Source organism: Odontomachus brunneus, unplaced genomic scaffold (assembly GCF_010583005.1).
Source record: "Odontomachus brunneus isolate Ranch 3 - 2012 unplaced genomic scaffold, Obru_v1 Obru_scaffold_096, whole genome shotgun sequence".
Classification (NCBI taxonomy): Eukaryota; Metazoa; Arthropoda; class Insecta; order Hymenoptera; family Formicidae; genus Odontomachus; species Odontomachus brunneus.
In genome coordinates, this window is record NW_022639546.1 from 703,300 (window position 1) to 719,040 (window position 15,741).

Genomic DNA, 15,741 nt, shown 5'->3' on the forward strand with positions numbered 1-15,741 from the left:
CTTTCAAGCTTCAAGGGGCTCACGTTGCACGATAGTGGAAGACAAAGGACGTGAAGGACGGAAGGACGACGGCAACGCGAGGGTTGCATGATTCTGAAGGCCGTAACGTCAGCGCGACGGGTGAACGTTATTATTATCCCAGCTGATGTGAATCCGTTCTCCATCATACGGGGAAGGGAAAAGGTACACGGGTGGACACCAGGTGGTACCAAGTTGAGACTGAGAGGGCAAGTGAGATAGCTCGAGGAGCCGTTAAACCAGAGAGAGAGAGAGAGAGAGAGAGTAGTAGAAGAAGTAAAGCCTCGAATCCGCGATCCAAATAAATAATATAATCCAATGTATTACGGTTCCCACGGTGCCACCGAAGAAGTCGCCGCCGCCGCAGCCGCCGAGGAAAAGATATGTCGTTACCGCGGGAATGGAGCTTCCAGGATACGGCACAGTGCCGACCGTACCCGGGATACGGCGGCTCGTCGTTGGCCGAGGTGCGTGACGTCGATGTCGACTTCGGCGTGGATCGCACGACCGGCGCGGCAGTGTCGTCGTCGCAGGAGATGGTCATCGGCGGCGGCGCTGTCGCTGCCATCATCGACGAGAACATGAATCAGCCGGCTAACCAGCTGGGTTCGCTCTTCTCCATCCACTCGGCGCCGGTGTTTGACCTGAGCGGCGGCGCCATCGCCGGGGCGCCGTCGCCGAAGCGGCCGGCCTCGTTGGCGGTGCAAACGACAGCGACGTCGACGCCGATCGTACCGCCGCATCTGCAGAGCCCGGAGGGCACCGTCAACGACGACGATGACAACGACAACCTGCTGACGATATCCAGCCTCACCGCTCGTCCGCTCATTGCGAAATCACGAGAGCTCAGGTCGGTGTAACTCGGGCGTGATATATGCTGGATGCATTGACATATGGTTGTTCCATCAGTTTCACAGCCGCAAGGATCGCGTTTCCTCCGGTTGCCTGTAGTCCTCATTACTGTGTCGTGAAGCGTGCCGTTAGACGAGGACACGCGTATTACGAATTTCTGCAAATGATCATACAAAATATTACCTTATTGTCGTCTCGGTGTCGATAGTAAGAGTAGAGTAACGAGAAAAATCGCGCGATTCGACTTTTTACGCGTTGTAATTGTAGCTTTCACTTATTAACAGGTGATCGTCGTGATTAGTTTTGTAATTCACAATTGAAATCGCATACTCGAATAAAGACCTCCGCCACAGATCCGCCAGGTGCACGGTCCCGAAGAGAAAGAAATCCCAGAGAAGCGACATCAGGAAACCGCGGAACACCACGTACGTGCCACTGGACGGCGGTTATGGCTGGGTGGTCGTGTTCGGCGCCTTCTTCGTGCAGTTCTGGGTCGCCGGCTTGGTCAAGTCCTACGGCGTGCTCTACGTCGAGGTCATGGAGACTTTCAAGGACTCGTCCGCTTCGGTGGCGTCCTGGATACCGGCGATTCTGACGTGCCTATGTCTGGCGCTCGGTGAGCATGCTGCATATATCAATAGTTAGTAGCATTCGAATCGTGCACGAAGGGATGTTCGAGGAGCATGCTGCTAGCGCTATTTAGCGCTAACACACCCTTGTTGTACATATAAAAAGCGACAGGGATAGAATGAAGCATTAATAACGTGCACCCTTGAATTTGCGAATCCGCATCGAACTCAATCGAAACTGTTTCGTTGCCGTGACCTCCGCTCGAGGCGGAATCGATCGATTCGAGGGTGAAAGTTGCCGGCGCGATGCTTGCGATCTGGTTTATTAATCGGTGCATGATGATGTGAACGTTTGTCGAAGTAGAATGAATAGTTCCCGACTCGTTTTCTTTCTTCTTTCCTAAATCAGATTCGAAATATAAATTACAAAATGCGAAGAAGATTGCTAAATGAAGAGATTTACGGAAATTAAGCTTCTTTCATAGAGGCGCAAAGAGAAGATACAATATAATATTATATATTTTTCGTTTAGTTTCAAGCAGATTTTATACTTTAACAGTTTTACAATTTGAGAGTCTCGGAGAGATATTTGATATTGAAAATTGGACACTTGCCAAAAACCTCCAATCAGTTATCGGACGCAATCGACTCGTACGTGTCAATTTATCGCTTTATCGAGGCGAACTAACGATCGACATTTCGCTTGCAGCTCCGGTGACAAGTATGCTCTGCCAGAAATACAGCTGTCGAACGGTGGTTTTCGTAGGTGGACTCTTTTGCGCCCTAGGACTTACAACTAGTTACTTCGCCACGCGATTGATACACCTCTTTTTTACATTTGGAGTGCTGACAGGTTGGTATAAGACTATTTTCAGCTAGAGTTGTGCCATAGATTTCAAGACTATGCGGATCATTCACGTATTTTTTACGTAATTAATAAAATAAAAATATTAAATTATGAGACAGTTAAATTATGAAACAATTATCGTAATTATTTTGGATATTAATTATAAGCCCAGACACCACATACTTCCAAAGAATGTCTTATGGATGTCCTGAAGACGTCCTCAAGAAGATCCCTTAGAAGATCTGTGCTGTCTGGATAAATATGATTTGAATATTAATTATAAATGTAACATTTAAAAGAGATGACACAATTACATGAAATTTTTGAAATTTTTATATGACAGATTGACAGATTCTCTCTATATAATTTACGTGTAAACGCTCAACCCTGTTTTCAATTACGTTACTTGTCGATTATTTATTTTACATTATCGCATTATTATTTCACATGATACGTCGACTAATTCTAATTTCTTTTTGAAAAAAAAAAAAATATTAAAAAGAATACTTTTCTGGCAGGTATCGGCGGCGGTCTGTCCACTACGCCGGGCATAATCCTAGTATCGCAGTACTTTGATAAGCATCGCGCTCTGGCGAACGGAATCTGCGTGTCCGGTACCGCCGCTGGTAGCTTCGTATTTCCGCTCCTCATCGAGCTGCTGGTGAAAGACTTCGGTTTTCACGGTACAATTTTGTTGTTGGGCGGCTGTATGTTGCACGTGTGCGTGAGTGCGACTCTGTACCGACCGTTGGACGAAAATTACGCGCCCGACGAGGAGGAGATCCAGCAGAGGGAAGTGAAGGAAGAGCAGGTAGAGTCAAGCTCATCTTTAAACGCGTGTACTATATGCTTGTTTCGTTAATCTTCAGTAACTTCGCGCCTCGACAGACTTGTGAATTCGAGAGTTAATCGATCGTTTTCGTTTTCATGATTGGGGCAAGTCGAAGCAGCAGAAGCTGGACCTGTTGTTCGCCAACGACCCGACCACTCGGCACAACATGCTGAACGAGCTATTTCATCAAAACGGCGGCGGTGTAGTGGCCGTTGAGCTGACCGACAGTGACGAAGAGAAAGACGTGATGGGTGAAGGATTGCGTATGAAACCGATTTCCAAGATCCGCAGTTCCAGCATCCTGCACAGTGTTGAAGACTTGTCGACGGACTCGACGTGCGTCTACAAAGCAGCTCGCTCATCGCTGAGGTCGTTGAAATCATCAGGAACAGCGGTGGCTCCTCCAGAACAGCAACCGGCACCACCACCGCCTCCATCGCCGCCTCCACCGATGTCATCGTCGTCGTTGACGCAAACTGCGTCGTCCATTGATGCATCCAAAGTCACCCTGATGCAGCGGCTGACGCGCTACATCGACTTGTCGCTGTTGAAGAATCCACAGTTCATCATGATGTGCTTCTCCGTCAGCCTCATGTCTACCGGCAGTCCATACATGCTGTATTATCTGCCGGCGTACGTACACGCCGCTGGTTACACCAAGTCGGAGGCGGGCTACCTGGTGGCAATCTCCGCTGCCCTCGACCTATGCGGCAGGCTTGGTCTCGGATGGCTATCCGATCTCAAACTGTTCGACCGGCGGAAAGGATATATCGGCAGGTGAGCGTGATTCTATCCATGCAGCACGTTCATGTAGACCCTAATGTTTCCCCTAACACTAAAAGCAATAGAAAAATTCAAGGCGCTCATGTTAAACATCCTGTATAAGCAAATTAAATATCAGATATAATTGCTGAAAATTATATTTATAATGCGAGTGACATATCAGACGTTTGACAGTGAACTCGATCATTTCTGTCGATACTTTCGTCAAGGAAAAGTCAAGAAGTCTAGATTGATCGATGCAGAGTACCTGATGAGAGATACTTTGCTTAATGATTTTTAATTAATTTATTTACTTAATTCTGTTTTATTACGAGCAGCGTAGTTGGTGCCGGTGTAGCGGTCCTCGCAATACCGATGGCTCACTCCTTCTACGTGTTGGCGTGTTCCGTTGGCATGTATGGACTGTGCTTGGGTTGTTGGTTCCTCCTAGTTCCCGTCCTGCTTGCCGACCAGTACGGAACCGACAAGATATCGTCCAGCTATGGTCTCGTGAGGATGTTCCAAAGCGTTGGCGCGATTTCTATTCCACCTCTCGCAGGTACGCTTTTAATTATAGGTAGCAGAACGGTACAATTACGTGTATTTAGTGTCACTATTTCTTCGCAAAAATATTTCTACAAAATTACTCTTACAATGTTATATTTTTTATAAAATTCATATACATATAAATATTTTCGTAATACAAAATTTATTGCTATTTATTATTAGTTTGTCCGTTGTTGTACGATATAGCGTGCTTGAAATGCATCTTCCTTGACGTTCTTCTATTCAAGATCCCGATTTAAATATAAATGAACGCACACAGTAGCGCATGGCTTTTACTGTGTAACATAAGAAAGAAAGATACGATCTCTCGCTTCTGACGTCATGATCCGTTATGGCTTCAGCGATGGGTGAAGAGCCTTAACTTTGTAACGCGATAGATAATAGGAAAGCGTGCGTCGGGCGACTTTCCGCAAAGGGCAACTCATGCACGTTATATACATCTATGTTATACATAACTGGGAAAGGCTGACGCTTCATCGCGTTATCAAGCGCACAGAAGAACGAGGGTACGCGTCGCAGCTTAGTTATTTATAAATTGCATTTTACAGTACTCTGGAACCACACCTTTCCTCAAGCAGATATGAGCTCTGAATTTTCAACATACTTTATATCTCAAAGGAGAGAACATGTATATCCAAACACAAGTTTACATAATTTACATAGTTTACATAATTCTACATAGAATATATATATATATATATATATATATATATATATATATATATATATATACATATATATAATTTCCTATAAATCTTAAAATTATATTCGTATATAGTGCATAAGTTTTTCAGAAAACTCTCAAGATTGTTTCTTACTATTCTTATGTGTATTTTATAATCAATACTGATCTTATTCTGCCGATTGTGCAATAACGCGATAATATATGTGTTCCAGGTTACTTGCGCGATGTAACCGGAAGTTACACTGTGTGTTTTCTGTGTATGGGCACGTGTATGGTAATAGGAGGTCTGCCTCTGCTGTTGGTCTTCAACGAGACGTCAAACTCGACAACAAAGCTGCCCGTAAACGCCGAGAATAACAATCGTCAGAGGGACACTACCATGAAAGAGTAAATTATTTTGAAAATGTGATCGTTAACGAAGAGTGATATAATCTAATGTGTAATAGGAAGATAATAAATCGCAACAGTTGTCACAAAACGCAACAATGCTTAACTAAACTTCCCCCAAAGTCGATTATCATCTCTTTGAATTGCGATAATATCAAATCTTTTGCTATCGAATAATTACATGTTAGTTATAAATTATACAATTAAATTATCTAATTTAATTAAACATAATAATAGTAGGAGAGGTAAAACATTCCAAAAATGTTTTTTTTTTATTATTATATGTATATATATTCTTATTTTTATTTGCTCGTAAAAAGCTTTTAAATTGAACAAAATTAATTTCTTCATAAAAAGAACAGTGCAACTTGAGGAATGTTTTACATAAAAAAAATTGTCAACTCGAGTTAATGAACTTCCATTCACAACAAGTAGAATGGCTTCTTTGCTTTAATCAGTGAGATTTTTTTATATCACATAAATTCGACTAAACGTCGATTAATAAAAAAAAAAATGCATTTAAAAGTTTGATTCGTTGTAATTGATAAAGTACTAATATGATAATAGTTTATATAAACTATGTAATAATTTTAAATGCATTTCTTTTAAAACACAGTCTTCTTAGCCAGTCATTGCCTTACAACTGCGAGAATTCATTACAATATTTGAGAACATCTTGAACGCGTGTAAAATTCCTCATTTATTTTCTTACACGCGCTTTTCCTGAAACATATTGAACACTTATAAAGTCAAATTTATGAACTGACTTCGCGTTTATTCTCTTACACATACTATTCTTCGCGCAACATAAATATGATATATTGCACGTTGTATGCTATTTACATCATATGTACAAAAAGTCTGGCTTCTAATGTAATTTTTAATATAAATGGATACTCTTAAAAAATATAAACAAAATTAATATGTACAAAGTATAAATTGGCCAAGGGACATGCGTCTATTTATGTTTCATGTGGGTTTCCAAGCCACCACTTTCATCTTATTGTTCAGCTCTTGTAAAATAAGTGAACATGTAAGCTGCTTTTCTGGCGATAACCCATTGATGCCTTCCATTTCATCGTCATCGTCGCCTATACCACTATTGCTGCCATTCTTGCCTTTTCCCTTTCCTTTCCGTTTCTTCTTCTTATTCAACTGCCGACAATCAATATCATTTCCAGCATCTGTAGTCCTCCTGATCTAAGATAACAGAGCAGCAAGCTTTTCAACATATATGAAATACTTTATAAAAAATTCTATTACTGTTTTGCATAAGTGTTATATTATTCAGACAAAATAAATGTAAATAGATGTATTTTTCAAAAGAAACAATATCACAACCTGTCAGAACTATAGCAGTCACAATTTATGACAAATTTGTTGTACGCAAGTGGAACTCATTAAACTGAACAAGAAATTTCTCTACTGTTTAGCAAACCATATAAAATTTTTGAGTTATCAATTAATGAAAATTGATGAACGGCCACACATGATATAGTAGATGAATTGTAGTGGCAACGTCTGTCATATATTTGTACATTAGCTCAAACTAATCAAAACAAAGGATAATAATCAAAGGAACAAAATATCCTCTAACATTTTGCAAAACACCATGTAGATTTTGTTATTAATTAAAGATATTTTGTAAATTGTTGTACATAATAATGCACTAAACTTCTTTAATTAATAATGAAGAATCTACAAGGTTACTTACAAAGTGGTACAGAACTTTTTAGTTCAGTTTGACTTAATATACTTTGCTCTTTATATATACATTTCTTCTCTTAAATATAGTTTTGGATATATTACTTTGGCACTTTTTTTCGTCTGCTTATCGTACTCCAAAGCATCATAATAATTTGGTTTTTCACGTTTAATTCGATTTGTTCGCCTTGTCTTCATCACACCACTGTCAGGACTAGGTGGACTCTTTATGGAATTACGTCTTGCATTGAAGAAAGAGTGTCCGCAAGGACAGGCTTTACAGGCAACGGGTACCTTATAAAGAAAATAATCAAATTTATTAATAATATATATAATTAAACTTAACATATTATAATATGATAAAACAGTAAAGAATATCTCAGATATTCATACATTAATTTATTCATACATTAATTTATTCATATATTAATTTTAATCTTTAAACATAAACTTAATTTAGATTACATTAATACTGAACATTTTTTTCTTTCAACTATCCAAATTTCAAGATTAATTTCTCTCTTATGTACATATACATGTTTCATCAATTATATGTAATATTTTTTTTCTGAGTAACTTAATTTTTTGAAGCTTTTTATTTTCAAAAAATATTCGTGTTTTAAGCACAAAATATATTTAAGTTAATTTTTTTGTAAAATAAAAGAAATTTATTCACGAAAGCCTAAGCATTGTAACACATAAATAATGTATAACTTTATATGCATATGAATCATTCATTTGTATAAATAGTATAAATGTATGTAAAATATATGACAAAACATGTTTAAATACCTGCTGCTCACACTTGGGACATCCTTTGCTGATCGTTTTGGTCTTTGCCATATTAGAAGTAGCCGTATTTCAACAATATAGAGATTATTTCGAACGATTTTCGATTTGAAGATAAAAGATGTGATAAATCACAGTAGACATAACAGAAATTATTTGGCTTGTTTCTCGATGCACACTCAGCGCCACCAACTAGATAAATATATGCTGCATTCTAATAGGATATACTTGGTCTGTTCTTTTCAGCTGCACTGCTGAACTGGTGCAATAAGTTAAAGTGAGACAAGTATATGTTTTCTCACTTTAACTTATTACATCAGTTCAACAGTACAGCTGAAAAGAACAGACCAACTTTCTCATGTACTATCCTGACAATAGAAAGTGCATCCATTACTACACCGTTCATTGAACTCTTACATCTGATTGGGATATATTTTTAGATCTAAAAGAATATGCCAATCATATACAAGAATTTACTGAGCGCTAATACTGGATGCACCTAAAGCTCGTATCAGACTACGGAAATTGAAATTTAGCCAATCAGAGCAAAATTCACTAAGCTCATTGTTTGGTGAGCTTAGTGCAAGTGGAACTACATTCCCTACGTCCATTTTCAGACGCTGCCGGTAAAGGGTCGATTTGTTGCGTGTCCGTTCTACACCCATTTTCTGACGATTCATGTCTGTACTAAGCGCATAATTGAGTGGTTAAGAACATGGGCAGTCTATGTTTTCAATCACGCAATTATGCACTTAGCATGGACACGAATCGCCAGAAAATGGGCGTAGAATAGATACGCAACAAATCGACACTTTACCGGCAGCGTCTGAAAATGGACGTAGGGAACATATTCCACCTAAAAAATGGGTGCAGATGACGCATCGAACAGCGTGAAAATCAGTGTCGACCAAAACGTATGGCATGGCCGCTCTCAGATTTCTCTCTGATAAACAGCATCTTTTTTAGTGGTCAACGGACTAGATCCACGACCAGCTTAACAACAGCATCTGTGACTGCGATATTCATTGGCAGTACTGACAACGCGGTAGCTAATTAACGCTGTTTTTCCATAAAAGCTGAAATTTTATTAGCTACCGCGTCGTTTTTGCCGCATAGCAGGCATTTCCGCATTCTGGGGCCCGATTCTTGCGTATGCGATGCATGCGAAAATGTACAGTATACATAACATGAACTATACATTTTCGCATGCCATCAAGAATCAAGTCCCTGTATGCAGGAGCTATAAAGTCCGGTCTATATAATTAACAGAATGCAACAGCCTGTGCATGCAATGCAATTAGGAATGTCAGTGATCATCTCTTACGTTTCTTGTCGCGTTGCATTCTGAATTCACGTAAAAATTCATGTAAAAAAAACGGGAAGCAAAGAACACTGTAGATAAAATCTAAGAATCTAACTTTTAGAACTCTAATATTTCATTATGGAATATCGCAAAGAAACATAATACTGTTTTATCGTAGTCTTTATTTAATTAAATAAAAAGTTAGAAGAAAAATCCAAGTATTTTTCCTCCCAGATGTTTTCTTCTGGCTTCTTCATGATCCATGATTCCTCCACTAGTAGTCAGCACGACAAAACTAAAAATACATTGCAAACTTTAGTTGAATTTACAGGTTAAAATACACAAGAAATTACAGTAAAAACTATAAATGACTAAAGATACATTAACAGTAGACTTTTATAACAAGTTTGTTCTTTTTATCTCTAAACTATACAATTTCATAAATATTATATAAAAATTTTTCATTTCATTTTTTTCTGTTTATATAATGAATATTATACCCAAATTGTCGAGAAGGGAGAAGATTGTTGGTCCATTTCTCAATGTCATTGATGGGCACATCAAATCTAGGCGAAATAACACCACATTTGTTTAACCTTCCTGTAAGGTTCACCACCACTTTCCCACTGCGATGATCATCAACGATCTCGAATTCTCCGATGTAACCTGAGTATGGTAAAAATATTTTCTTGAAAATTCAAAAGCAATTCAGAAGCAAAATAATTCAAAAAGCAAATTTAAGCAGCATATTTTAAGGACACTTTAATTCAAAATTGGATTACATTAGAATATTTAAACATTTTTAAAAGATTGTGAAAGGCATAATACTTTGATTTCAACAAGAAAACAAATCAATGGTAATATAATTGATGTGCAACAATTCTGTATATCACAATATGAGGTATGCTAAGTACAATACTTACCATGCTTCATCATAACAGTCAGGAATTTGACGATTACTTTGGAGCAGGGTCGTAATAACACCTGCCGTTTGCCGCGTTTCTCGGCATTATTAATGGATTTCAGAGCATCACTGAGCACATTCATACGCACCATGGCTGAAAATTAATTTCATAAGTATCAGATACATATATATTCATATCTATAGTTGTGGAATGTTATTTCATCAGTTCTTATAAAAATTAAAATAATAGTATCTTATAAAAATTCAGATTTCAGAACATTTTGCGAACATTTATGAACTTATTATTGCAGATATTATTTTACTAATTTTTCTATAGTAAACCTTAACCTAATTTTCGACAAGACTAGAGCGGATACATAATTATAATTACTTGATTATTTTACGTTGCATAAAAGTAAGATGTAACAATTAAGGTATTATAAATGTTGTACTTTTGCTCATGCAAAGCACTTATTGTTTTACTGAGACAAAGAACAGCAATCACAACGATGGAACGTTCACACCGGTCACTTCACACGTGAATATCTCACGAGTACTTCACGCAAACTACAAAATACAATTGCTCGGACATATGAAGGAATTTAAAACATTACTCATACCGTCGATTAAAACTCGATGATTTTTATGAAGAAAGATTACCTGCGATTCGTAATTTGTTTACTACGGCATCAACACGCTTGAACCACTCAACACGAAAAGGAACGTGAATTCTCAACGCTACTACAGAGACATCATCGGACCAATCAGTGTCAGCTGTAGAAGTGTTCTTTCTAGGTACAATTTGTCACACTTTCTGCACTTGAAATAAATGATGCATATTAAACAATAATAGATTAAAAAATAATTTAAGTTCATTTTACGTGTCGCTGAATCACATTATTAAAAAATGAAAAAGTATTCTGATTTGTATCGTATCGTAAGTCTTAAAGATATGCACAAATATGTTCAATTTATCGTAAAAAATCATATTACATCATTTTAGATCATATTTATCATCTATAGATTACGACAGTCATCTTTAGGTGATATTTAGCCAATGAAACGATTTTGTCTCTTGTGGAAAATAATTTGTCATAAAATTGCGTTTCTATGCGTAGAAACTATTAAATATAAGAACTTTCAATGGTTTATTCTTCTTAGCTGAACTGTCTAAACTGATACATATTAGTGCAATAATAAACAAATATATTTTGTTTTGCTCTAACTTATTGCATCAGTGCGCACCAGTTTAGTCAGCTAAAAAGAACAGACTTTATAAATATCGCCTAAAGTGTATGTACACTTCAGGATTATATATATATTATTGATAAAAAATCTAAATTTAATATAGGGTTATGGCTCCTGCACACAGGACGCGGTAATGCTTGCCGCGCGGCGGAAGTCCGCGCGACAGCCAATCAATATGTTATTTTTCCGTAAGAGCTAGAAGGTTATTACGGAAAGCATATTGATTGACTGTCGCGCGAACTTCCGCCGCGCGGCAAGCATTACCGCGTTCTGTATGCAGGAGCCATTACAGCCATATTCTTACAGAAATTGTAGACGAGCTTTTAAGCCCGTATCAGACTAAGAATTAAGATTGAGATTAAATTGAAAATTGGCCAATTAGAGCAAAGTTCACCAAATTTGAGCTTAGTGAATTTTGCTCTGATTGGCTAAATTTCAATTCAATCTCAATCCTAATCTGTAGTCTGATACGGGCTTTAGGGTCGTTCTACATTAGTCACAAATGTCAAAGTCGCAAGAAAATTGACTAATCACAGATTAAGTTTACATAGCAACTTAAAACCGGTTTAGTAACTATCGTAGTTAGTGAACTCTTGAATCTGATTGGAGTATATTTTTAGATGTAAAAGAAGGAAATGAATAATTCTTTTTATCGGTTGGTTGTGTCCAATCGTATCGTGGTCAATCGGGTTCCACCCGTAAAAGAATATACCAATCGGATGCGAGAGTTTACTAAATACGGTTGTTACTAAACCGGTTTTAAGCTGTCGTGTAAACTTAGTCGATTTCTTTTGCGATCAAAGGGTAATCGACTATGAGGGTGCCATTACATGAAGCGCGGAAACGCGGAAACGCGGAAGACAAAATCTTAGATCCGCTACGCGAGATATATTTTGAGCGGAAAAGCGGTATGGGGAATTATAAAATATTAATTTTTAACGGTATTTATTAATTAAAATGCTTGTATCCAATAGATAAGCTAAAAAGATAAACATATTAGTAAAAATTGCAGTAAATTAAATTAATACAATTTAAAAAAATGAATACAGATGTTTATTTGTCATCAAACCGTTCCGCCTTTCCGCGCAAATTGTGCTCCATGGGTGCGTTCCGTTTCCACGCATGATGCGCAAGAAACGCAGCGTTAGAGTGACAGAGATACGAAAGTAAGATAAAATGAGAGGGAGAGCATTCGGGTGAGGTTCTCGAACCTAGGTTAGATTAGTTCTCGAACGCATGAGATCGCATGGACTGCACTATCTCGGAGCTGAGGCAGTTCATGCGTTCGAGAACTAATCTAACCTAGGTTCGAGAACCTCACCCGAATGCTCTCCCTCTCATTTTATCTTACTTTCGTATCTCTGTCACTCTAACGCTGCGCTTCATGCGCATTATGCGTGGAAACGGAACGCAGCCATGTAATATAAGGAGAAATAAAGTCGCGGAACAAGCGTGAAAAAATCCATTGTCACAAGTTGTCACAAGTTATCATAAGTTGTTCAACCTAACCGCCGTTACATTAAAATATGTTCAAACACGTTCGGACCTGATATTTTTTTGGAATTCATACCTTGGTACCTTGGATAAAAAGACAATAGAGAAAAGTTTTGGGCCTTCCGCTTTTTCAACGTACGGGAAGAAATGACTCAATTCGCGGAACGCGAAAATCTAGTAAGATTTTGTTTTCCCGTTGTTCTTCGCGTTTCCGCGTTTCCGCGCTTCATGTAATGGCACTCTGATTGGTCAATTTCCTTACAACCTTGCGATTTGCGTTTTGCGACTAATGTAAAACGACTTTTACAGAAATAACGAATCTAAACAAATCTAGCATATGTGCACTTTAGGATTATATATGTACTGTTGGTAAGAAAACTAAGTTTATTATTGTTCCAAAAATTATATTTTAACTCTCTAGTATTATAAGTTATGTCTTTTTCTATTTTGCTGATTATATCGTTTTTATATACAACAAAGTGACATGGAATGTTACTTCACGTGTTAGAATTGTTTACATACTCTTCTGAGTCAAGTTATAGAGTATATATTTAAATATTCTCATTTGCACGACACCGTTTTTCTGGTATTTAGAGTAAACTTCGAGAAATTAAAATATTCTCTCAGATTTAATATATCTAGAGCAACTGTTAAAAATAATTTTATTTTGAGGTTAGAAAATTCATTACATGGCAGTTTAGTTAAAATAGTAAGTTCTACGTTTTGTATACTGTTGTTATATCTATTGTAGAATGAAGAAAAAATGGCTCACTATGATGAATTTCAAGCTGTTGTGCTTGCTGGTGGGAAAGGTTCTCGTATGACAGAACTTACAGAAGGTCAACCCAAATGTCTGCTTCCAATTGGAAATGTTCCAATGGTTTGGTACCCCTTGCAAATTCTTGAACGTTTTGGATTTAAGGAAGCAATTGTTATTGTTTCTGAGACAGCAAAGTCTGATGTGTCATTGTCATTAGATAAATTGTGTCTAAAAATCAAGTTGGAGATTGTAGGAATTCCAGAAGCTGAGGATCTTGGTACAGCTGACTCCATTAGACACATCCATGAAAAGATATACACAGATTTTGTGGTAATATCTTGTGATTTGATCACAGATATTGATCTATCAGATATCATAAATTTGTATAGAACACACAAAGCTAGCATAACTGCTTTGATGTTACCAGCCCCAAAAATACCAGATGACTTTGTAACTCCAGGACCAAAAATTAAACACAAACCAGAAACAGATCTGATTTGTATCAATGAGTATACAAAACGATTGATTTTGTTAGCTTCTGCTTCTGATTTTGAAGAAACTATGAATTTCTCACAGAGACTTCTTAGGCGAGATACTGATTTTACTGTTCATTCTAAACTATTGGATGCCCACTTATATGTCATTAGTAAATGGGTGTTGGATTTCTTGGTATATAATAAGTGAGTAATTTTATTATTGAAATAAAAAGAAGTTTTAAACTGAACCTTAATCATATGTAAAAATATATTGTAGGACCTTTAGCACATTGAAAGGTGAATTGTTGCCTTATATCATTAGTAAGCAATTATTTAAGCCTAAACAGTCTATAGATGACAAGAATACTTCACTAGTGCAAGTGGATTTAAAGCAAGATATCTTTCGCTTTGTAACCAAGAGACTTCTAGATGATACAATAACAAAGTTGTCAGCTTTTAATGATCATAATACTGACTTGGAAGAAGCATATTTTGCAGACATAATAAGATGTTATGCTTATGTACCAAATAAAAAAATTGGTCTTAGAGCAAACACTGTGCAAATGTATCATCTTGCTAATGCTAAGGTTAATATATCATCTCTAGTAAAAAATTTTGTAACACAAAAAAAAAGTATATATATAATTAATGTATCTATAATTATATATAACATTTATTATGTAAGCAAATATCAAAAAAGGTAATCTTCTCTAAAAAAAAAATAATTAAAATATAGATATCAGAATGGTGGAATACTGAAAATAACAATCGGTTACTGCTTTTGCCAAATGTTTCGAGCACAGCAACTGTACATAGTACACAAGTGCAGGAATGCCGTATAGACAATAATTCGCATATTCACGAGAAAACGTCGCTAAAACATAGTTATATTGGACCCAATAGCGTGGTGGAAACAAAAACGAGGATATCTCATAGTGTGATAATGGGAAATGTGACTATTAAACAAAGGTGAGTTTGGAATAATAAAAGTATTACTGTTGAGATTTTACATTAAGTGTGCATTTATGATTACAGGTGCGTTATTCACAACTGCATATTGTGTAATGGTTGTGTTATTGAGGAAGGCACTGAATTAAAAGATTGCTTAGTTGGAGCTCATCATGTTATAACATCTGGTAGTCAACATTCTCGCGAAGTACTTACGGACGCCGACAAACTCATAGAAATTTAATCACTTCTAGTCATATATTTTTTTTTAATTTGATACAACATATTAAACGGTTAGACCACCTTGGACATGTCAAAATCATTGTAATATTCGGAAGTTTTTTTTTTTAATATAACAATAAATATAAAATTAAAAATGAGGTATTTTTATTAAACTCTTTAAAAAAGTATATATATTTGAAAAAATTTTTTTAAATAAAATGGTGCTGAAGTCACAAAACACTGGAAGCCTTTTTTTTTAATCTCAGTAGTGTTTAGTCTTATGGCTACGCACACACAGAATTAAACCTAAAACAAAAAATAAATTTTTATTATTTAGATACTAGAAACTGAAGAAATATATATGGATATTTAGA

At 36.8% G+C, this 15,741-nt stretch overlaps 4 protein-coding genes across 7 annotated transcripts; 2 read left to right on the plus strand and 2 right to left on the minus strand.

The window, feature by feature from the left end:
• The first annotated feature begins 86 nt into the window (after positions 1–86).
• On the plus strand, positions 87–5,610 carry LOC116848505 (monocarboxylate transporter 12-B). The gene is made up of 7 exons (XM_032824660.1): positions 87–868; positions 1,224–1,486; positions 2,149–2,292; positions 2,805–3,097; positions 3,228–3,895; positions 4,219–4,439; positions 5,345–5,610. The coding sequence occupies exons 1-7, from the start codon at positions 402–404 to the stop codon at positions 5,521–5,523; spliced, it is 2,235 nt and encodes a 744-aa protein (XP_032680551.1). The 5' UTR covers positions 87–401; the 3' UTR covers positions 5,524–5,610.
• A 316-nt stretch (positions 5,611–5,926) lies between these two features.
• LOC116848506 (UPF0547 protein C16orf87-like) lies at positions 5,927–8,246 on the minus strand. Of its 2 annotated transcripts, XM_032824663.1 has the most exons (4): positions 8,016–8,246; positions 7,329–7,517; positions 6,449–6,719; positions 5,927–6,242 (listed from the first exon to the last, which is right to left on the minus strand). In XM_032824663.1, the coding sequence occupies exons 1-3, from the start codon at positions 8,064–8,066 to the stop codon at positions 6,489–6,491; spliced, it is 471 nt and encodes a 156-aa protein (XP_032680554.1). In that variant the 5' UTR covers positions 8,067–8,246; the 3' UTR covers positions 5,927–6,242; positions 6,449–6,488. The 2 variants fall into 2 exon arrangements, with proteins under 2 accessions (XP_032680554.1, XP_032680553.1); XM_032824662.1 differs by having other exon boundaries at positions 5,927–6,719.
• A 1,231-nt stretch (positions 8,247–9,477) lies between these two features.
• LOC116848484 (40S ribosomal protein S15Aa) lies at positions 9,478–11,038 on the minus strand. Of its 2 annotated transcripts, none has more exons than XM_032824610.1 (4): positions 10,880–11,038; positions 10,239–10,373; positions 9,816–9,981; positions 9,478–9,610 (listed from the first exon to the last, which is right to left on the minus strand). In XM_032824610.1, exons 2-4 carry the CDS (start codon positions 10,369–10,371, stop codon positions 9,517–9,519), a joined length of 393 nt encoding a protein of 130 aa, XP_032680501.1. In that variant the 5' UTR covers positions 10,372–10,373; positions 10,880–11,038; the 3' UTR covers positions 9,478–9,516. The 2 variants fall into 2 exon arrangements, with proteins under 2 accessions (XP_032680501.1, XP_032680502.1); XM_032824611.1 differs by lacking the exon at positions 10,880–11,038 and adding an exon at positions 10,611–10,774.
• A 2,067-nt stretch (positions 11,039–13,105) lies between these two features.
• Positions 13,106–15,525, plus strand: LOC116848483 (translation initiation factor eIF-2B subunit gamma). 2 transcript variants are annotated; one of them, XM_032824608.1, is made up of 6 exons: positions 13,106–13,138; positions 13,271–13,330; positions 13,713–14,401; positions 14,475–14,784; positions 14,934–15,166; positions 15,233–15,525. In XM_032824608.1, exons 3-6 carry the CDS (start codon positions 13,725–13,727, stop codon positions 15,387–15,389), a joined length of 1,377 nt encoding a protein of 458 aa, XP_032680499.1. In that variant the 5' UTR covers positions 13,106–13,138; positions 13,271–13,330; positions 13,713–13,724; the 3' UTR covers positions 15,390–15,525. The 2 variants fall into 2 exon arrangements, with proteins under 2 accessions (XP_032680499.1, XP_032680500.1); XM_032824609.1 differs by lacking the exons at positions 13,106–13,138; positions 13,271–13,330 and adding an exon at positions 13,358–13,633.
• The last annotated feature ends 216 nt before the right edge of the window (positions 15,526–15,741 follow it).